This window comes from Lycium barbarum, chromosome 12, assembly GCF_019175385.1.
Source record: "Lycium barbarum isolate Lr01 chromosome 12, ASM1917538v2, whole genome shotgun sequence".
Classification (NCBI taxonomy): Eukaryota; Viridiplantae; Streptophyta; class Magnoliopsida; order Solanales; family Solanaceae; genus Lycium; species Lycium barbarum.
In genome coordinates, this window is record NC_083348.1 from 100161194 (window position 1) to 100184103 (window position 22910).

Here is a 22910-nt window from a genome sequence, read left to right on the forward strand (position 1 = left end):
TTTAAAATCAACTCATGGAAGGTACCCCAAAAGAGAAGTACTGTAGCATGGTACACGAGTCAAAATAACCAGTGATAGGCTATTGTTTTACTTTACTTTACTACTTTAATAGAAGAGTCGGTTGGAGCGAGGATAGTCGTCCGCCCTTGATACAACATTGGATGTAAGTCCCACCTCAATTTCCTATGCAAGCTTTTTGAACTAATCAGTTTACTTTTGTAACAATGTGGGCCAGCTGAATTTATTTAAGTATCAATATGCCATGGTTTTGCTTAATAAGCTTTTTATTCAATTTATTATTAATAGTATTTATTTAACTGAGTGAGAAAAGTTTTGTTTCTCCCCCGCTCTCTCTCCATAGCTTCTTGTTAATTTTTAAAGTAGGAGCTCTATTTAAATAACAATGTGTCATGGTTTTGCTTAATAAGCTTTTTGTTCAATTTATTATTAGTAGTATTTATTTAACTGAGTGAGAAATTCGATAAAAAAAAAGGATAAAAAGTTTTATAAGCATACAAATATAGTGACATATTTACAATTGCAAGTTCTAAAAATATTCAAAAACCACACACTCGAAATTTATACTTCTTTTACTAAATAAGAATTATCTTATATTATCAATTCAAAATTCGTTAAAAACTTAATCATTGATTTATCAATATTTTTACCTGTGTTTGGGCCCGTGCATAGCACGAGATTTTATTATAACTAGAAACATGAGTTTCAGAAGTGGATCGTCAACATGCCTACTTGCACAGAGGGGCAGTTTTGATATTTTATATTTTTTTTTAGAGATATTATACTCAATTGTTTTATGTATGTATTTTTTCTATCTTGGACAATTAAGTGCCTACTAGGCGACTTTAGTGAAAGTGTGGGTCCACCTTGGATTTCGAAGCCACGCGCTTTATTTGCACACTTCTCAAACGACTCCTCTACACCATTTAAACATTTAATTGACAATCTGGATTTGCATCTTTTACTTCTTTCTTTCTCCATAGCTTTTTCAGTGAGTATATATCCTACCTATAGTTAATATGTTAAATAGGTAGAAGAACACCGGTTAGAATTATTTTATAAAATTAATTTTTAATTTGAAATAAATATTTTATTAACAGACTTAATTTTTAAAAGTTACAACTGGTTAAAAGTTGTGATGAATAAGGAATAATATATTAAGAAACAAGTATAATTAGGTAACAGGACTAACTGTAATATTGTATTAAAACTAATTAAATATGTTTACGAAATAAATTACTCTATTCTTATTGCAATGTTTAATATTCCGAAAATAAACTAATATAAGTAGGTATTTTCCAATGTATTAAGTTTCTAATTATAAAACTTCAAAATAGCCAATATAATTTATTATTAAATACATAATTATGATAGTTCACGTAAAAATAAAGATACAAAGAGTATCTTATACCACACATATAATTATATGTCTGTGTTATATCATACAATAGAGACATATAACTACCATACATATATGCGAAGTTTTAAAGATTATACTACTCCGGAAACATTTCCCGGAGTTCCTGATTCCAAGTACATAGATGTGAAGTTTTAAAGATTATCACGTTTTAGTCTAGGGGTACGGTCGTTAAAATGATGTTTACTGATTTTAAAAAGTAATTAAAAATCAATCAGTCTTGAAATGGTGATTAAGGTTTGATTAGCGGTTTAAAATGACAGTTTAAAATGATTATTAGCACATATCTTCAAAAAAAAAAAAAAAAAAGGTCACATAACTTGAAACAAAGAAAATATACTATAACACAAATTATTGAACTCTTGCTCCTAAAACTTTTATTTTTTCCACATGTAACTTTCCAGAAACATCATAAAATATGTTGAAGGAGTCTTATTATTGCATAAAAATAAAAATAAAATAATTAACATATATCGGCCCCGTGCTGGCACGGGCTTCGGTATCTAGTTTCATATAAAAAGCGAGGTCCACGTACCCTGGCACGAGGAGTAATATATTTTTTAGTAGGTGCAAACTGAATTAATGTTGATAAGTATAGTAGCAAATATTGTACAACCAGGACTGAGAGAATGAAAATTACCACTCCCTCCGTCTCATATTATTTAGTCACTTTCTTTTTTCACGTCTATTAAAAAATTATAAATAAAAGATATATTTTACTTATTTCTCTCCAATAAATAAATACATTCTAATCAATATTGACTATTTTCAAGGATATTTAATACTAAGGGTAAGATGAGAAAGATTTAATTAGTTTTATCTTGATTTTGTAAATGGATAAGTAATTTGATCTATATATTTTTAATAATGTGGCCAAGTAATATGAAATGGAGGGAGTAGTTGAAATTGGCCAATATGGCGTACCTAATTCAACATGATGCTTTCTATACATCCTATTACGGGAATAGTACGTATAATCAGAAAGGGGGTACGTAGTCCATATACTGAAAACTAATGCCTGATGCTATTTAACAAAACTGGAAAATGCTATTTAAGCTATGTTGTATTTTAACATCTGCTGCATTCGAGCCCCATAGTTTCTGCCCCATATATTTAACGTTACTCATTGTTTAGAGTTCGTTTCAAATCTCTATATAGGTTCCGTATATATAAAAGTTTTTTTTTTTTTTTCGAAAAGAGTTCTGAAGGTACGTACTCTATAATTTCTTTAAAATAAACATCTAATTGTAAAATATTACAATATCGGTAAATGCTTCAAGAAAATCTCATTTATGATACTTGATATCATGATTATAAGGAGCTACAGTATCATTTATGACATACTCCATGAAAATTGTAATAAAGCGGACATTAATGGATTTTTGGCCCTTTACAAAAAAAAAAAAAAAAAAGTTTTATGACCTTTTTACAAAAGATCTTCATTTTTTACACATAACAGATTTGAAAAAACACATGAGAGATCTGAAAAAAATATTTTCTACTATTCAAATTGTAAGAGGCCAAAAGATCCTATTTCCTTCTCCGTTTGTGGTCTGTCCGTTGGAAGTTGAACAATTAAATAAAATAAATCTTCTTCCTCCAACAATGCAAATAAAATAAGATAATGTATTAGTTAATATTAACCATTACGTTATAATATTGAAATTTGATATAAACGTCTTTCTATTAACTATACAAAATCTTTACATTCCAAACAATGTTATTATAAAAAAGGTAAAGTAACATAATAAATGAAAGTATTATACTTCATTTATTTAAATCCTATCTATAGAATTCATTAAACTTCTTAGCATTCTATTAGTTATACTACTAGGTACAAGGTATATTTTAAAATTTTATAACAGAGCACATACTCTCTTTTTTCTTTTCAGGGTGAGCCCAGTTACTGAAGGGCAAAAAAGAAAAAGTGGAGTCATATCGTTTCCATCATGACACATATTAGCTACTTTTCTCATTGAATTTCAGGGGCAGAAACGTAAAAGCAACAAAAAGGTCACAGACTCGAGGAGTCGAGAATGTATATCTAATATTTTGTCTTCTTATTAGTCTTGAGTACTATTCCATAGATGCCACCTTTGTACCTTGAAGGGGTTAGCCTATATATATGTATCCCTCACCTTTCACTTTGATTCTTCATTTGTAGTAAAAAAATTATAGAAACTAGGAGAAATCATGAATGCTCTTATGCTGTTACGTCAGCATCAAAATTCAATAGCATACTGTGTTAAGGAGAATAAAGCATGTGTCGGTTGGGTGAATAAGTATTTTAAAGATTGTCTTTGCAATCTGAGTGATGAATTCTCCTTTGCGTTGGGTCTTGTAAGCCTCGTATGTTGGGCTGTCGCTGAAATCCCACAAATTATCACCAACTTTCGTACCAAATCCAGCCATGGTGTTTCACTTCTTTTTCTTCTTGGTTGGGTTGTCGGGTCAGTTTCTTGATTAATTTTACCTTTCATTCTCCATTTTCTTCAATTTCACATTGTTAATTTGGTTGTATCTTTTTTAGAGTGTTAGATTTATTTTCTTTTATTGAACCATAATCTCACCATTCTAAACATGTATTCGTTATGTTCGAGGCAGTGACATATTCAATCTAACAGGTTGCCTTCTCGAGCCTGCAACGGTGAGCTTTAAATACAATACGTATTATCATGAAGTAATTAACCAATTAATTTGGTTGAATTTGCCTTTAATTGATGTCTCTCATCTTTTGGTTTTCTTCTCTTCATGCAGTTGCCGACCCAATTGTACACAGCGGTGGTAATGCAATGCTTATCCAAGCTTTTTTATTTAATAATGACATAGTAATATTTTTTCCTTTTTTAAAACGGTCTTTATGTTAATGGAACAGCTCTACACAACAACTACTATCATACTAGTGCTGCAAGTCTTGTACTACGATTATTTCTATAAGTGCTGGAAACGTAGTGATGACGACTCTAGCCAAGAGGTATAAGTCGTTTTCAAGTCTGTTCTGTGCTGATTAATTAATTTAATGACAAAATAAAGCGCTTAAAGATGATTTGATTAACTTAAATTAGGTAGAAGAAGTGAAGAAGCCATTGAGACCACAGAAACCAACAGATTCAGGGATTCCAATACCCGGTGGCACAGCAAGATCCGCATCACGCCGCATGGATTTCTATTTCATGTGAGTCTAATACTTTTCCTCAATTTTCTTTGCTTATTTTGAGATGTTACAACTAGCACTATTCTTGTGTCACAAAACAATATGTACATTACATATGTATTTTATATAAGATTAATTCCTTTTTCAAATTTAATCAAATTGGAAGATAAAAATATTTTCATATTATAAACAAAGTACTTTATCATATGGACCAAATCACAAATTTAAAAGCCTTTTTCTTATTGTTTTTTCCATTGCTTTTCTTCTTCTTCATTTTTTTTTTTTTTGGCTTGTCTAGCATTTCTAGAAAATCTGGTATTTCCCTCACCCTCTTTTCTTTTTCCCTTTTTTCATATTTCTCTGTTATTTTCTTCTTCTTTGTTTTGTTTCCTCTGCCTTTCCAAAAAGCAGAAACTTTACTACTTGTGCCTACAGAAGTACAAATCTACTCTAATTTTCTTCTCAGAATTTGCTCCAATTTTCCCAAAGTTTGTTTTTGGCTATTTCAGTATTCTAGCACTCATAGTATAAATTGAATATATAATAAAGAACTGTTAAAAACACACAGGCCAAAAAAAAAGAGAATTAAGTATGGAGATGCAAAGAGTCCAAAAAGGAGAAGGAGAAAGTCATAGAATTCATTCTGGTACATGCTTGTACAAGATATACTTCTCTGAAATTCTTCTTGATTCTCAATTATTGTACAAGTCCCCGAATAGAAAGAGGGAAAAAAAAAGTAGTAGGAAACATGAGTTTCTAAGAAGAAAACCTTTTCAAAAAGACTATCACATCTCTGATTTTTTATTTTTTTTAAATTCCTTTTTCGCTACTTATTTTTCCTGGTCCTTTTTCTTTTTATATAACACTCTTGGCGGCCCCAAGAGGACTTACTATTTTTCTCTTTATACGCAATATCTTGAAAGGTAAAGAATAAAGGTCTACCTTGGCAACGAAGACGTCATTGAATGATTTATTCATTGCATGAAAGGCCACACTCAATTGTCCGCGAGATCGTGTGAACTATGAACCAAACTATTCAATATCTATATCTGGGGCCAAAATGAAAGTGTAATATATTCTATTGGCACTTCGCAGAAAGACTCCCAGAATAATAAACACTACTGGCCTTAAAAATTGGAACCATTGGTTGCTTCAAAGGGGTCCTAAGGGTTGTGTTCTCTATTAGGTTTAAGTAAGGGTTATGGAAGTGATATTGGCCGATCACTCACCAATATGACTTTTGGACTTCTCAAATCAAATGAAGGGAAAAGCAAGAAGAAAAAGACAGATTTGTTTAAGTATTCTCTAACTGTGGTTAATGAAAGTGACAAAGGGTAATCCGGTGCACTAAGCTCCCGCTATGCGCGGGGTTAGGGAAAGGAGCCTACAAGCACGCGAACAAGAATTCAAGGCAAATTGCATACAGTATCTGGGCTGGCTGCTCTGCTTTACACTCCTTTATAACTGTGGGACCAAATCTCTAAATTTTCGACTGGGTGGTTACATCTGGCTTGTGATCTGGGGATCATATCCAAATATTTTCAGATGTTACAACTAGCACAATTCTTGTGTCACAAAACAATATGTACATTACATGTGTCTTTTATATAAGATTAATCACTTACCTTATGGTCAATTTATGCTATAGTTTTACCATAATTTATTACTCAATCATGGTCACATAGTATTAAAAAAAAAGGTTTTTCTTTCATTTTTGGCCCTTAGGTTGAAATTATTTACAGGCGCTAGCCAAAATATACAAAATCTATACCTGATTATGTATATCGAATGTATATTTTGTGTATACAATATGTATATTATATGTATATTTATACTTAATATACAAAACCTATACATTTGCTGGAAATTATTCTTTTGAGCGGTCCAAAAATGTAATTATCCCATAAAAATTAACTATAAGTAGTCAAAGTTTTTGTTGGATTGGACTTATTTATTGCTAAGAATATTTAATTATTTGGGAGCAGGTCTGCAAGATCATTGGCTGGGAGTTCAACCCCGCCATTTAGGTCGAATCTGAGGCCTATTGCAAGTGGTCCATCTGCAGTGGGACTTATCCATGACTACTCTTCAGATGATGACACAGTGGATGCACCATTAAATATTTCCGTTAGCCAACCAAAGCCTATCCCGCGATCTGTAAGTGAATCTCCTCCCCTAGATGTTTTAACTTTTATATTGGCGTTTTAGTGGTGGTGTCTAGTGCAAGTTGAAGATTTGCTGCATGCGCGACTTGCTTATAATAATTGTGCACTTACTATATACACTGTGAAATGTTGCTGGTCCCAATATATGAGAAAAACATCCTATATTCGAGAGGGATTTCTCCTCTTTGTCCACTTACTATATGTATTGTGACATGTTGATAGTCCCGGTATATGCGAAAAGAATCCTATCTTCCCATAGCCATAATGCCCAAAGGCAAGTCAAGAGGGATTTCTCCTTTTCTCGCAGAGCCTCAAGGGATCTGGAAATATGCAAGTATATCACTCCTAAAATTCAAATACACAATCTAAAATGATTTTGAGTTGCATTTGTCGCTAATTCAGAATTTCCTTTGTCTAACAATTTATATACTCCATAATAAAGAATTATTTTTCCATATTGGAATAATTTTTTGATGAAGGAATTTAAATTTAGTTGAATCCACTTTGGACCATATAGATTTGTTTTTTTACTCTTAAGGTAATTCTTCTGTTGAAGATTTTTTTAATTTTTCCTGAGCTGAGATGGTAAATTTTGATAGTAGACGATTTTCAGGCAGGTTTTGGAGCGTTCTTAGCAACATCGTCTGGAATGCCTCACCAGACAAAGGCTTTAATTGTTGGATTTGGTGGAAGAAAACTGTTACAAGTATGTTCAGTAATTACACCTTAATGTCCTGAAACTTTCAAGGTTGATGTGTGACATATTCATTTTCTGGCAGGAGCATGGGACGGAGCACAGTGCCCTTGGCCAATGTTTGGGGTGGATGATGGCTGCTGTCTACATGGGTGGTCGGCTACCTCAAATATGGTTAAACGTAAGTCATGATATTTCAGAATATTACTTCAATAACATGCTAATCGTTAATGTAGAAGCCCTGTTTTGTCCAATGCAATATTGATGCAAAGTCATTGAACGTATTTCTTTGTTTGACAGATTAAGCGAGGGAGTGTCGAGGTAAATATTCCACAAAATTCTCTTCTGGAAATGTTTTGACTTGCAGCTTGGGCATTACTGCAAAAGTCTAATGTGTTTTCTTTAACCACGCACAGGGCTTAAATCCTTTCATGTTTGTCTTTGCACTCATCGCCAATCTCACTTATGTTGGGAGGTAATTTCCCCTTTTTTTACTCTGTACCGTTGGCACTTCAAATAATTCACGCCGTCTGTGTAAAAAGTTAAATCCTTCTTGTAAGTATATGAAAACTAATTCGTCACTAAAATGCATCCTACAACCTTCTAATTCATTTACTTGTTCTGTTTACGTGATGCAGTATACTACTTAGATCTATAGAATGGAGTAAGATTAAAGCCAATATGCCTTGGTTGTTGGATGCTGTCGTCTGCGTTGCGCTAGATTTATTTGTATCCTTTCGTTTCTCCCTAATTTCGGCGTAGCAATTTCTTGAAACACACATTTTATCTTTTTTTTTTTATATAGTACTAGTTTATTATTCAAACTGCTGAGCCTTAACACAACTATAGATCATATTACAATATGTCTACTACAAGTATTTCCGAAAGAATTCTTCCACTTGCAATGGCAGAGAATACGAAGGAGCATACAGGCACGTGAACAAGAATTGAAGGCAAATTGCGTACAGTACCTGGGCAGGTTGCTCTGCTTTACACCCCTTTATAACCGCGGAATCAAATATCTAAATTCCGAAGACTTATGCGGCTCTTTCTCCTTGCAATCGATTCTTACATCCTTTTTTTTTTTTTTTGCCCTTTATAATTATTTTACTTGTGTCTTCTAATTAGTGATGAATTTCCTTATCAGAATCTTATTCTGAAGGTGTAGAACAATTTTGGAGAGGTAGCTGGTCGAAAATTAGATCTTTAGTTTCTCATCTCAAGTATGATATAGCTCTGGCATATCTTATAGCACAGATACGTCTCTCATAGTTTGAAATATTACATGCTTTTTAGATCTTTACATCACAGAGCTGTATCTCAATCTATAAAGGGACATATATTACATGCTTTTTAGATCTTTACATCACAGAGCTGTATCTCAATCTATAAAGGAACATATTTGCCGCAAGATTTTGTCGTCATGAATCTAATTTTTAGTCTCAACTTAAAAGGTAAACAGATTATATGAATGGGGAACTCAAAAATATGGTGAGAAGTTAAATAGCGGTTTTTTGTTATTGTTTTGTTTTGTTTTGTTTATCAATTATTGCATACGGATCTAATTTAACGTAACTGAATAGCATGAAAGGTAAATGCATGCATCAAATTGAAGGGAAAAGAAGACAGTACCTCTGCACTGGAGGAGGAAAAATCAAGAAGTACTAGTTAATACTAGAATGGTCAATTAGTATACTCCCAACATATTTATATCACTAAACTTATGGAAGAGAAATTTATCCAGTTGAAACATGTGTTACTGGTTAAAGCTGAGGACTATGTGTGTTATTTCTGTCAAAAAAGTTTAAAAGCATAAGCAAAAGCTTGGGGTTCTAAAACTGTTTGTAAGTTATAACCAACTGCTCCCAGTGTTTATATTCAACCCCATAAATGACTTATGTTATCATAAAATGTAGTTAATTAGTGCACATATTCACCTTAATCTATGACTTGAACAAAATAAATAAGTATGGTTTAGTATAAATATTGGGGCACATTAAACTTTTACCAATGGATGACCTTATCATAACTTACCCATATGAGCTTGTACAATAACTTCTTGACTCGAGATAAAAATCATTACAATAACTTCCCTGGATCTTTAATTTGGTAGAGTGACATTTGTGAAAGTACCGTCACAATAAGTATGAGATTTAATTCCTATCCTTCCATTTCTCAATGTAATAAATAAACAAAATGAAAAAGAAATATCTGGCAGGGGGTATGGCACAAAAATATCTGTTGACCGTCAAACTGAGGCAGGTTAAATTATGGCCTTGCAAATGATCCGTGAACCTTATGGGCCTCTTGGTCCAGAAAAGCATCGTATCCTTAACTGCAACAAGGAAAACGAATATTTAATTATGCCTTCAGCATGTCACGGCATGTGCACACTTGATTTTTTTTTTTCCACGATCCAAGCATATGATTTTTTTTTATGATAATATAAGGTGAAAGTGAGAATTATATTGAATCTGTGAGTTTGTCTGATTTGATACTATATATATTAAAGTGTTGTGACTATTTAATTAATTTTATAATCTAAAAACTTGAAAAATTAAAGAGCACACTTTATTGGTATTCACTGACCAATTAATTCAGACTCACACCGCGTAGGGTTCGCTAAAAGGGGGGATCGCTCCCTATCAGGTTTTGTCCATTCTCAGGATTTGAATTCAAAACCTTTGATTAACAATGAAAGGATCTCATCCATCTCATCTCATTCCTTGATGAGAAAAATGACATTTTTATTTATTTACTTATGTCTTAAACATCTTCCATATGTGAGATCTGAAGAAAGTATTTGCATAATCATCCTGATTAATTTGATAAAATGCTTCCCCTTTCTGTTGGGCTCCAAAATATGTTGGTATCCCAAAGCGGGATCAGGAGCATAAATTAAGGCTCAATAAGTTGCTCTAATTAGAAAGTTTGCCGACAAAATCTTCCATACACTTGCTCAATTAAAGCATGGTTTTGAAAGTAGTACTATAAATTAATTTGACTTCTAAAAGGCATATCATTAGAGCTTTTGACTAACGCTTAAATCGTGCTTCTCGTTGCCTCGTCTTTTATAACATCTTTTGGTAGTTACGAACTTAACGTACCAACTTCTGAAAGGACAGCACTTACATGATTCTTAATATGCAGTGGCTCAAACTCACCCTACTATATTGATTTGTTCAATTAAGAAGAAGAAAAATATTTCTGACATGCACATTCCTTGTGGATTTACAAATTTAGAAGCTTCTGACAGATATCAGCAGCTCAAAGATCATGATTCTGCAATTTCTTCTTCATTTAAGTATATATTCTTAAACTCTTTTATATATATATATATATATATATATATATATATATATATATATATATATATATTCTTACACTACTCTGCAGTAATCTACTACTCCGTATTATTTAGTATAAAGAATTAAAGTCATATTTGACAATGTAACTTTGTTACATAACCAATGTAGTTAATACGTTATAACAAGTTTTCTATTTTGTTTTCAGACTATCAAATTTGATTTTCAATAAACACTTACTCGTATTTGATTGTAGGTCAACTTTACATTACATTATGGAATAAAAAACTAAGCACAGTTGGTGCATAAAAGTTGGAACTACAAAAAGATTACTTAATTAAAAGTTGAATTTATGGAATGCGTCAAATGTGCAAAGGCTTTTTCAGAGAAGCTGCATGTCATGTTCATGTGGTTTTGTTTCTTTCATATTCATATGCTTAAGCATCTACTTGGACTTGTCCCGCCAACACGCTAATTAAAAGTTACTCTGCCGACACTTCTCTCCTTCTCTTTTTTCACTTTTTTTTTTCTTTTTTCTTTTGTGGTCTGTGTATTAAAAGGGAAAATGAAAAGAGAAAAAGGCCAATTCAAGAACTTAGAAGAGAAGAAATGGATATTATACTTGGATGAAATGAACAAATAGTAGTCTGTTTTTTTCTTAGTTAATTTTATATTGCTTAGAAAGGCCTAAAATGATGAGAAAGATGTGATTTAGAAAGATTTGCTAAATACTCCCTCCGCCCCCTAAAACTTGTCATGTGTCATTTTTCGAGAGTCAAGCTAGATTTGGTGTAGTTTTTAAATATATAAATTATATTTAGCTCCGGTACTCTCTCCCCGGACCTCACGCATAGCGGAAGCTTAGTGCATCGGGCTGCCCTTTTTTTTTTTTTTTAATATTTAGCTCCGATATAGTCAAATTGATTTTCGGAAAAGCATAACATGCCAACTAATTTGGGACGGAGGGAGTAGGACGTTTTACCGCATGTGAATTAACCCAATTTCTTCTAAAAAGTGAAGAAGAAGGGGAGAAAATAGGAACAGGCGGAGCTGAAGCAGAGTTTTTTTCCCAGATTTCATGCCACTTAAGCTAAGCTTTATTTGAATTTGAGAACAAAACCTCAGAATCACATAGTACTAACATTTATTACTCACCTAGTAATTGCTACCATACAAAGAAATAAGTGTTTCTTAATTACTTTCAGTTTGAAAATGAGCAGGGTGGATCCGGAAATCGTATTATTCTTGCTTCATGTACATTTTCATTCATTTTTCTGAACAAGAAATCCATGAACTATTTAATACTACTAAGTAATTACATAGCAGCACTAATAGATGTTTCATCTCGTGCGTTCAAAAATAATACTCTAGCAAAATGCCAATGTAAAAGTCTTGGCTACTGTATAGTACTAGAATGAGTACTATAATCTATGAGAAATAACAACTCTTACCTTATCCCTTCCGGGGCCCCCCGTGAATAGAAACAAATACTGCACAGATCTCTACTCTCGATCTCTTTTACTACAATTGCGAAAACACCTGAAATCATTAAAACAAGTATAGGACTATCAGACAACTTCACGAGTATATTTGGTTGAAGTTGATAAAAAACGAGCATATAAAATTGAAGTTGAAAAAGAGTATTGAAATGTTAAAAAAACAAGTAGCACGATCTTATTAGATTGAGCGGGTTGATCACATGGTCACTCAACTAATAATACTAGTTATGATATCATAAAGTCATCTTTCTTCTTGATTTCAATTTTCTTTAATAAAAAAAGTGATTTTCTGAGATAATAACTATTCAGTTGAGTGACCATCTAAGAAATAAACTCTTAGATTGAGTAACGTACCTTAAGACTCAAGAGTATAATGTGATTGCAGTAGATCATAAGGTGACCAGAGGGCATCTAACGGACAAGGGTGGTTCGCGTCGAGTCGAGCCCAAGGTTTTCCCTTGCCACTCCAATGCAACAGGCTAACCGGACCAGGGTGCAAGTCCCTGCAAAGTCCACGAAAATTATCTCCACCAAGACCATGTTGGTTCCAACTATGATCGACTGGAGCTATATTTCCAGCAAAAACAAGCAGAAAAGGCGGTAAAGAACCCAATTCATAAATCCTCATTCTCTTTTGCAACTCCATCCACTCTACAATCTTAGTTGTATAATCACCAGCTCTCCATCTCACAAGATCAATAACCATAACACCAGTGTTAAAATAACAAGGCTTTCGAATTCGGTTCGCAAAAATTAAAGAAAGAGAAGGATTAGACCAAAAGGTGGGAGTGAAATAAGTAGTGAAATTTGCGTTGCAATATTCAGGTGCTGCTAAAACAGAATCCTCTGTTAGAGGCGTTGATGCTAATTTAGCAATGTCGTCTACTAGAACAAGGTCCGAATCGAGATAAACAACCTTGTTAAGGTATTTAGGAAGCAGATCAGCAAGATAATTACGTGCGTAATTTAAAGGACAATCTAAAGCAGAACGAATAGAGGTCGAAATTAGCCCTGCCACGGCTGCAATATCTTGGATTGGATAAATTGTGAAATGAAGATAAGGGAATGATTTTGTAATAGTAAGGTTCAAGTGTGCGGTTTCAGCAGAGGAAGAGGCGATGAAATGGAAAATTACATTTTCGGGGCAAGAAGAATGTTGTAATACAGAAAGAATAGCAGCCATTGAACCCCGAAGATAAGGTATATCAAGGGTCATAGCGACATGTACTGTATTTTCTGAAGAACTAATGGTAGAACAACTATGGGAGTTGTAGAACTGTGGCGCTTCTTTAAAATGGAGATTGGAATTAGTCGAAGCGGTACCAATAATACTAACATTTTGTGTCAATAAGGGGAAAATGATCAACAATAGGGAAAGCAGGCTGGTGTCCCTGGATCTCCCAAGTTTTGTCATAATGGAGCCAGGAGACAAATTAACAAACATGGCACATAAATTTCCTGATATATAGTGTATCAGAACTTTCTTTGCCACGCTTTATTATTTTATTATTTAGAAAGTACCGTGAGACGGTGAGAATACAAGATATTTTATTCCGGAAGTGTTCAAACAATTGGAAGTCAATTAGTCAAAGAAAAGGTGCGTAATATGATTTCCTACACATAGCACTTAGGAAAGTAACTACTGGAAATAAACTCTGAAAAGCCACTTACATTTGACTATAGGAAGCTCGGGGTGATGAAACCGCAGTCAGCACGTAGTTCATGCGGGTCCCCTTTCTTTTATTGGGGCTAGAGGTACTTTTCTTCCTTAATTTTTGGGTTAACACCATCTGCTATCGTCGAAAAATTATATTGTATATATAAATTTAAAATTAGATTTTATGTAAATATAAATGATATTGAACTATCTTAATTTGATTTTTCGTTTCTTTATGTTTTTTATATTTCAAATTTTTTAATGGAAATTCTGATTCTGTCGCCGTGACATCAAGTTGTAATAATAAAGGCTATTTGGCATTTGCTGCTCTTTAGTTTAGCCATCCATGTGGTTAACATGCACACCCTCGCTTCAGGCCATTCATATATTCAGCGGCAAAGACATAAATAAAGGGAAAAGGCTAAAAAATACCCCATTATTTTGAAAAAAGAGTCAAAAATATTCTCCAAATTTATTATGGATCAAAAATGTCCTTCTCATCCTTAAAGTTTTCAAATATACGTTTGCCTTGACGAAAATTATCCGCCAAAATAACCCGAAATTATTTTTTAAACCCGACCCAACTAAATAATAAACCATAAGTTCCCCTTATTCTCCCAATATGTAGGTATACAGTTTGAGGGAATTGGGGGAATAAGGGGATCTTATGGGTTATTATTTAGTTGGGTCAAATTTAAATTAGAGCGGGTTTAAACGATGATTTGGGGTTATTTTGGAGGATAATTTCCGTCAAGGCAGGAGTATATTTGAAAATTTTAAGGACGGGAGAATATTTTTGATGCAAAATAAATTTGAAGAATATTTTTAGCTCTTTTTTTAAAGTAAAGGGGTATTTTTGACCTTTTTCCCTTGTTTAAACTCTATGGTTTTAAATTCTAGGATAGCGATGTCAAATCTTAATAATTAGATTGTATATAAATTTTGTACATGTTTAGTGGACCCTTTTAGGTAACCTTCTAGCTCCTGACCTTTATATATGCAATAAAAAAGAAAATTAAAAGACAAAGACATAATTCCTCCGTCCCAATCTATGTGATATAGCTATACTATGCACGATACGTATTTAAGAAATAAAGAAAGGCTTTCGAAACTTGTGGCCTAAAACAAGTCATAGATATTAAAGTTTTAAGTTAAATTATTTCTAAATATAAAAATATTTATTCTTTTTGGGACAGAATAAAAGAAAAGTGTATCGTATAAATTGAGACCGTAAAAGTACTTAAATAAACAGAAACTAAGAAGTACAGATATGCTCTGAGTAGTGCTAAAACATGTTGCCGATGGAAGTGTCATTTATTTCTTAGTAGATTGCTCTTTAGCTGGTCGATCAGTTGAAGTCCTAAAGGAGAATAACTCCAATGAAACGAAATCAATCGTTAGTTTCTAAGTTGGAAAGTTTTCCATTGAACTTGTACTGTTGTGCAATTTCTATTTATATCGACGTGCTCATTTAATTGGAAACCTACTCCCATCATTAGCTGTTGAAGCATTAGTCAAATACCAATAGCGAAATTCCCTACAGCTGTAAATGCGAAAGGACCTACTTGTGATCCCATTTCCCTTTCAAAAAAATCTGTCACCGCCCTATTTCTTTGTTTTAATTTGTTCCCTAATTTTACTTTACCACACTATCCGTAAGTTTGCATGTCTAATAAATGTGGGCGAAGAGAAGCCAGATGGAGGGTCGATTGCAATTTGGGAAATTAAAGATCATCATAAATCCAAAGGGAAGTGGAAACTACTAGTAAGCAAAAGTAACTCTAATAGGGACTTGTCGCCTTTAGCTTTAGCTACCCCATGTGATGTTCCACTACTGAGATATACTATGCTCTTTCTTTGTTATCCCAAAACTAGATGCTTGCCCTTAATTGCGTTAACCTAAGCTGAAAGATATTGCATTTTGATTTTTAGATCTTTTTCCCCACTTTAGATTTTCGCATATGTTCCATATATATATATATAAACTTGAGTCTTGCATCTTTAGTTACTGAATAAGTTACGCTAAAGAAAAGAACATGACACATTTTGATTCCAGTGACTTAGATCCGTATTACTAGTATTGGGTTAAGGTATAGTAATCAGTATCGTTTAAAAATTGTGCCATAATTGGACAGGACCCTAGAGAATGAACAAATGGTTCAATTAATTGCATGTGCCCTTCACATGCTCATGCTTTAAGCTTTTAGTTCTTCCAACAGAATTGAAGGGGACTACTGTGTCCATCTGTTTAGGAGCCCCGCACTTTTCTAACCCCCAAAAAAAAAAAATTAGAACCAAATTAACCCATTAAAAAAAAAAAAATCAAACTAGGCTTCACGCACAGATTATGTGCGTGAAAGGGGTATTTTTTATTTTTTTTAAGCTATCAAAAATCACGTTTTTTTTCATACTTTAGGCAAAAATTAGTTATGTTTCAAAACCCCGAAATATCAATATTTTATATAGAACTTAATATATTTTTTTGCGTACAATAACGTCGGCTCATTACATCAAGTATACCTAAACATTTGGATCGTCATTTTAGGGGTTGTAGAGTGCCCCGAAGTAAGTTTTGTTTGCTTGGAAACTTTGTTCTTTGGAAATCAAACTCAAAATTAAGCTTTTTTCAGTACTTTGAAGATTAGTCACGTTTCAAAACACCGGAATATAAATATTTTATATAGAACTTCATATTTTTTTTAGCTTAAAATAATGTCGGCTCATTACATCAAGTATACATATATGTTTAGATCGTCGTTTTAGGGGTTGTAAAGTGCCTCGAAGTAAGTTTGGAAACTTGTTATCTTTAAGTTTTTTTTCATACTTTGACCGAAGATTAGTCACGTTTCAAAACGTTGGAATATAAATATTTTATATAGAACTTAATATTTTTTTAGTGTACAATAATATCGGCTCATTACATCAAGTATACATATGCCTCTTCACTCACGTAAATAAAAAATAAGAACCGAAGCATAGGTGGAAAACTAGTTGTAAATTGTTGAAACTTTAAATGGTCATAACTTTGCGCTCGGCTAATTTTGAGTTTGATTTCCAAAGAACAAAGTTTACAAGCAAACAAAACTTACTTCGGGGCACTCTACAACCCCTAAAACGACGATTCAAATGTTTAGGTATACTTGATGTAATGAGCCGGCGTTATTGTACGCAAAAAAATATATTAAGTTCTATATAAAATATTGATATTTCGCGATTTTGAAACATAACTAATCTTTGCCCAAAGTATGAAAAAAAACGTGATTTTTGATAGCTTAAAAAAAAAATACCCCTTTCACGCACAGATTCTGTACGTGAAGCCTTGTTTGGTTCTTTTTTTTTTTAATCGGTTAGTTTGGTTCCAATTTTTTTTTTTTTTGGGTTAGAAAAGTGCGGGGCTCATCTGTTTAGCTATCCACCAAGCAATTGCTCATTATCAGGAATAAAATCTCTAACTATTTTAACAAAACTGTGGTTACATTGGGTACTGGGCAGGGATGTCAAATGACCGGGTTGGATTTGGGTTGAATTAATAATGACTCGCCCAAGAGTTATTTAGACTGAAATCCGTTCAGCTAAAAATGGGTCGTAACTCACACTTCTTACGAAGTTTTAATTTCTTTAATTGTTCTTTTATAATTCTCTATAGTTCTTTCATAATTCTCTACGTACCTAACAATTTTTTTTCTTTATTCATGTATATTAAACAAAAAAAAAAATCTTTTTTAAAAATATTTTGATAAGATTTCTCATGGTCAATTTGTATTACATATCAACTCAATTTTTAAATGGGCTAAACTAGGCGGTTTAGGTTTAAAATGGGCTGGGCCAATAAACGAGTGGGTCAAATTTAGGAAATGTTGAAACAAATTGGCGAATTGCCCCTCTTTTGGGGTGGTCTTTAAATTTTGCCCCTCATATTTGTAATCTTTAAATTTTGCCCTTCGGTTAAAACCCATGGGTTCCAGATTTGAACCCCCACTCATAAGGCATGAGTATGCCGGGTCCGGCATAACTTTGGTTATTCCTTAACAAGTGTATGTCGAGTCCGGTATACACGCGACCCAAATCTTGCCTTGGGATTTTTTTTTTAATTTATGCTTGAGCGGGGGTTCGAACCCACTCATGATTTCTGTGCGAAGATCAAGGTTGCAACGCGAAGGTCAAAAATTAAAGACCAACAATATGGGGGGCAAAATTTAAATATCACAAATATGACGGGCAAAATTTAAAAACTACCCCAAAAGAAGGGCAATCCGCGCAAAAAAAATGAAACAAATTGACTTCAATTAGTCAAAATAAAAGGCAATTTGATTTCCTAAACCTAGTAGGAACTGCTATAATAAATGATGCGCCATGTTCTTAGACCTTTTTTTTGTTTTTCATATGGAAAGAAACTAAGAAAGGACACTAATGTTGGAGGTAGTTCATGTGGGTCCCTCACTTTTTTGGAGGTTGTTCATTTTCCTTTGCTTCCTTAATTGTTGGGTTAAGCAAATGCCACCTTTCAGATGTTTTTAAGGCCTCTTAATTCAGCAATGGATCAAATACTAAAGAAAGAAAGCAATAGTGAAAATGAAACTACAAAAAGGTTAATAAATGCTATAGAGATTGCTATGTTTGGTAGATAAAAATGTCATCATTTCTTATTTATAGTGCTCTTTCAGTTGGTTGGTAAAGCGGAGAATCACTTCCAACCCAACAAATTCAAAACTTTAGCTTCTGAAGTCCCAGAGGTTTCCATGGACTTGTACGATTTTTATATCGACAGTCCTCATTTAATTTGAAACCTACTCATTTCTTTAGATATTGGAGCATTTGTCACACGGAAAAGGCTCAAATATGCCATCCAACTATTGAAAATGACTCATTTATGTCATTAAACTATAGGAAATGACTCGTTCATGTCACTCATCAATAGTTTGACTTATTTATGTCATCGTCCGTTACCAAAATGACTCATCCATGCCATTTTTCATTAACGCCGGTTTTATAATACCAGTTATGATACGTGACCTCCAATTAGAGGTCTACGTCGTATAATTAAACCAGCCCAATTTTAAATACCAAATTAATAAAAAATCCGACTCATACACCTTACCCACCCACAATCATAATCTAGTTGGAGGCCACGTGTTATATATGGTATTGTAAAACCAGTTTTAATGAAATATGGCATAGATGAGTCATTTTGATAACAGGCGATGACATAAATGAGTCGAACTATTGATGAGTGGCATAAATGAGCCATTTTCTATAGTTCGATGGCATAAATGAGTCATTTCGTATAGTTCGATGGCATAAATGAGCCTAACTATTGACAAATGACATAAATGAGTCATTTCTAATAGTTGAATGACATATTTGAGCCTTTTCCGTTTTTCATATATCTATGAGAATACCCTATAGCATTTAATGCAGATGGACCTACTTGTGATCCCATTTCCCTTTCAAAAATCTATCATCGCCCTATTTCAGGTCTTAGATTTTGTCTCTTTTTTACGTTTCTCCATCATCAGTGCAATTTTTGAAAAGCAACTTATCCATGATCCTATGTTTGTTTGGTCCTTGCTTTTATGAGTTAATTCCCTAAATGACCACTCATGTTTTGAGAATTGCCTATTAATATCACTTTTGTTTCTTTTAGGATTACAATACCACTTAACTATCACTAATTTTCACAGAATATACTAAACACTACAAACTCTCTCTCTCTCTCCTAGTTGGCATGTCATGTCACATTTTTTTTTAATAATAAATATTCTTAACTCATTAAACCCATTTAACCAACTCAATCCATACCTTATACCCGATTATAGATTCGATTAAAAAAATCCAAAAAAGCGTAACTTTTTCCCACTTATTCATATTCTCGCTGTCTACTAAAAAAGGATTAAAAAGCAACTCTTAGAACTGCTAATTATTTCCCGATTAAAAGATTCAAATAAGTTAGTGACTCTATCATACAAGACCCTCAGATGTCTGTATGATAGCAAACTTAAAATAAATTCAAACGATCCATGGTATGATCAAAATGAATATTAATAGTTATATGTTGAATAAATACAAACCCATTACCAAACATGGACTATGGCAATTTTCCCCGCAGCTGATGAATATCAAATTACCTTTTTAGCGACAACAAATTAATAACTATACGGCCATAACTTCACATTGATAATCAAAGGTGAGAACTACAAAATCCCTTCAAAAATTAAAATAACTTATCAAGTAAATATCTGCTTTGCAGAAATAAACAAGGAAATACAATGCAAATTACTCTTTGCACTTGAAAATACAATTCTATGACCAGAAAATCCGTAGCTTCTTTATTATTAAAATCACTAGAAATATTGTATCATTAGTCAAAAACTCTCAATTCTCAAAAGAATCTCCTAAAATTTCTTATTCTTTTTGTGGTTAAAAATCAACATTTAACGCTTCTTTGGATTTTTTTTAATCAGATTTAAAATCGGGAATAAGGCATGGGTTGGATTGAGTTAAATAGGTTTAATGAGTTAAAAATATTTATTATTAAAAAAATAAAATTTTAATGTTACATGGCATGCCAACTAGGAGAGATAGAGATTTTTGAGGTGTTTAGTATATTCTGAGAAAAGTAGTAATAATTAGGTGATATTATAGTCCTAACAAAAACAAAAGTGATATTAGTAGGCAATTCTCGACACATGGGTGACCATTTAGGGAATTAACTTTGCTTTTATCTAAGAGATATTGCCTTTAGATTTCTCTTTGTTCTTTTTTATTTTGTTTTGACTTTGGCATATTACTACTATATATAAGCAAGAATAGGGAGTTTTTTGTAGTCCTCACAGGGTTATTTTTGTAATTTCTAAGAGTTACTTTTATAGATGACATGTGTTTTTCATTTGTTGTTCAACTTTAAGAGTTTGTCTTATTTCTCTTTATGTTGCCCTTAATTTAGTTTAATATTACTTTAATTCCCATTACATAACTTGGTAAATAAGGAAAAAAATACTTTTGAGTTATTTTGCAAGACTCTAATTCAATCTCCACCCCCCCCCCCCCCCACCCGCACCAACTCTTTTGTGTCGCATGTATTGGTGTTTAATCACTAATTTTCTACGTGGTAAAAAAAAATATGTGCTGCTTTTTTATTTTACTTATAAGCTTTTGTCAACAAAAAAATAATCTTAAAAATATAATAATTCACGCAGGAGTGCAGTTATTCATTTTTTTTTTGTAGTTTCAAATATATAAATATTATTTTAATGATTATAAAATACTATAAGTCCACATAGTTAGTAATTTAAAATATTAAAAAAATTAGAAAAAATAGTAAAAGAAAAATGGTCTGACTACCCAAAGGATGGTACCTTCACATAAAATGAGAAGGAATGGACATTTTTTTCCCTTAACAAAAAACAACTTACACTATATGTCATAATAAATCTACGAAGACACATCAGACATTCATATTCATTGCTCAATGATGCCGTCTTCTGAGATGGGGTATTACTAATATAGATATTTACAAGTCTATTTATAGATCTTATTCTCCTATCTTAAGCTTAAAATATATAGATTCCACTACAATATGTTTGTGGCATTCCTCTAAAAAAAATTAAAATTTAACATTATTATGAATAATTTGTTGAGCTCTTATATGGTGAGCTTGCTATTGAAAGTAGTGCGTCTAGGATGGCTAATAAAATAAATGAATATAGTTTTGTGTTGTCTATTAATTTTAGGGGAAAATACATAAAAAAAAAAACCCTCCACATATACTCGGATTAATTATGACGCACCCAACCTTTGCGGGCGACCTATTACCCCCCTAGCCTTATTTTTTTTTTTTTTTGTATTTTTGTACCGTTTTTTGACTGACATGGCAAAAAAAAAAATTGATGCCCAATTGCACAGTGGAGAATGTTGCACACTCTCCACCACATTGGTGTCACGTCACTGCCACTTTTCCTTTCTTTTTTTCATTTGATTTTTCTTTTATTAATTATATTTACACTAATTAACCTCTAATTAACCATTAAACCATTAATTTTGTTCTTCATCACTAAACCCTTCTTCTTCTTCTTCTTCTTCTTCTTCTTCTTCTTCTTCTTCTTCATTTCAAGAAATCCATCAACCTATTTTCTTCCTCCATTTACACGCACACATTCAACCCATTTTCTTCCTCCATTAACACACACACACACACACACATTCAACCCATTTTCTTCCTCCATTAACAACACACATTTAGCCCATTTTCTTCCTCCATTAACACACACACATTCAACCCATTTTCTTCCTCCATTAACACACACATTCAATTTAATCATCAATCATAAAGAGCTTATTTTGAAGAAACATTCAACTCATTTTCTTTCTCTATTAACACACACATTCAATTCATCATAAACCCCCCTTCTTCTTCTTCTTCATTTCAGCCCCCCCCCCCAAAACTCGAGATTGTACAATTTCTTCATTTTCCTGCTGTTGTTGTTGGTGCCCCCTCCCCCAACCTGCTCCTCTTGCCCCACCCATTTGAAGAAATTGCCATTGACACCCATTTGAAGAAATTGCATTTGAAGGACAAACTGTGCAATTTCTTCCTTTCTGGGCAATGTTCAATCATAGACTGGAATTTAACAACAATGGAAATTGTTGTTTGTTAAATTTCATGGAAATTGTCCAACCCGCTCCTCTTGCCATTTGTTAAATTTCATGGAAATTCACGGGGAATGGAATTTAACAACAATGTAGAAATTGCACGAACTGCCCATGATTTCACGAACTGGGCTATGTTCAATCATGGCGGCGGTGTGGTGGCGGCAGTGGCGGTGTGGCGGTGTGGCGGCGGTGTAGTGGCGGCAGTGGCGGTGTGGCGGCGGTGTAGTGGCGGCAGTGGCGGTGTGGCGGCGGCAGCGGCGGGGGTGGTTGAGGAGAAAGAAGAAGAAAGAGAAAAATAAATTGCAATTAGTAGCTTTAACAATTGAAATGTGGAAGAAAGGGAGGATGGGGG

The 22910-nt window shown here is 33.1% G+C and overlaps 2 protein-coding genes across 3 annotated transcripts; one reads left to right on the forward strand and one right to left on the reverse strand.

Moving 5' to 3' along the window:
- Window positions 1-3560: 3560 nt before the first annotated feature.
- On the forward strand, window positions 3561-8812 carry LOC132625002 (probable vacuolar amino acid transporter YPQ1). Its single transcript, XM_060339766.1, has 12 exons — window positions 3561-3885; window positions 4040-4082; window positions 4193-4219; window positions 4311-4409; window positions 4501-4610; window positions 6575-6746; window positions 7368-7460; window positions 7534-7629; window positions 7749-7769; window positions 7865-7923; window positions 8087-8177; window positions 8298-8812. The coding sequence occupies exons 1-12, from the start codon at window positions 3629-3631 to the stop codon at window positions 8397-8399; spliced, it is 1170 nt and encodes a 389-aa protein (XP_060195749.1). The 5' UTR covers window positions 3561-3628; the 3' UTR covers window positions 8400-8812.
- Window positions 8525-13743, reverse strand: LOC132625003 (probable galacturonosyltransferase-like 1). Of its 2 annotated transcripts, XR_009576608.1 has the most exons (3): window positions 12607-13743; window positions 12205-12292; window positions 8525-9783 (listed from the first exon to the last, which is right to left on the reverse strand). XR_009576608.1 is itself a non-coding variant. In XM_060339767.1 (2 exons), exon 1 carries the CDS (start codon window positions 13694-13696, stop codon window positions 12608-12610), a length of 1089 nt encoding a protein of 362 aa, XP_060195750.1. In that variant the 5' UTR covers window positions 13697-13743; the 3' UTR covers window positions 11978-12292; window position 12607. The 2 variants fall into 2 exon arrangements, 1 of the variants encoding a protein (XP_060195750.1); XM_060339767.1 differs by lacking the exon at window positions 8525-9783 and having other exon boundaries at window positions 11978-12292.
- Between the last annotated feature and the right edge of the window lie 9167 nt (window positions 13744-22910).

Bases quoted from the DNA above. Each gene is read 5' to 3' on its own strand.
- LOC132625003 (XM_060339767.1), bottom strand. From the start codon at position 13,696: ATGTTTGTTAATTTGTCTCCTGGCTCCATTATGACAAAACTTGGGAGA.
- LOC132625002 (XM_060339766.1), top strand. From the start codon at position 3,629: ATGAATGCTCTTATGCTGTTACGTCAGCATCAAAATTCAATAGCATAC. The intron at 3,886-4,039 runs GTCAGTTTCTTG...TGTTCGAGGCAG, and splicing joins CTTCTTGGTTGGGTTGTCGG to TGACATATTCAATCTAACAG. The intron at 7,630-7,748 runs GTAAGTCATGAT...TTTGTTTGACAG, and splicing joins TACCTCAAATATGGTTAAAC to ATTAAGCGAGGGAGTGTCGA.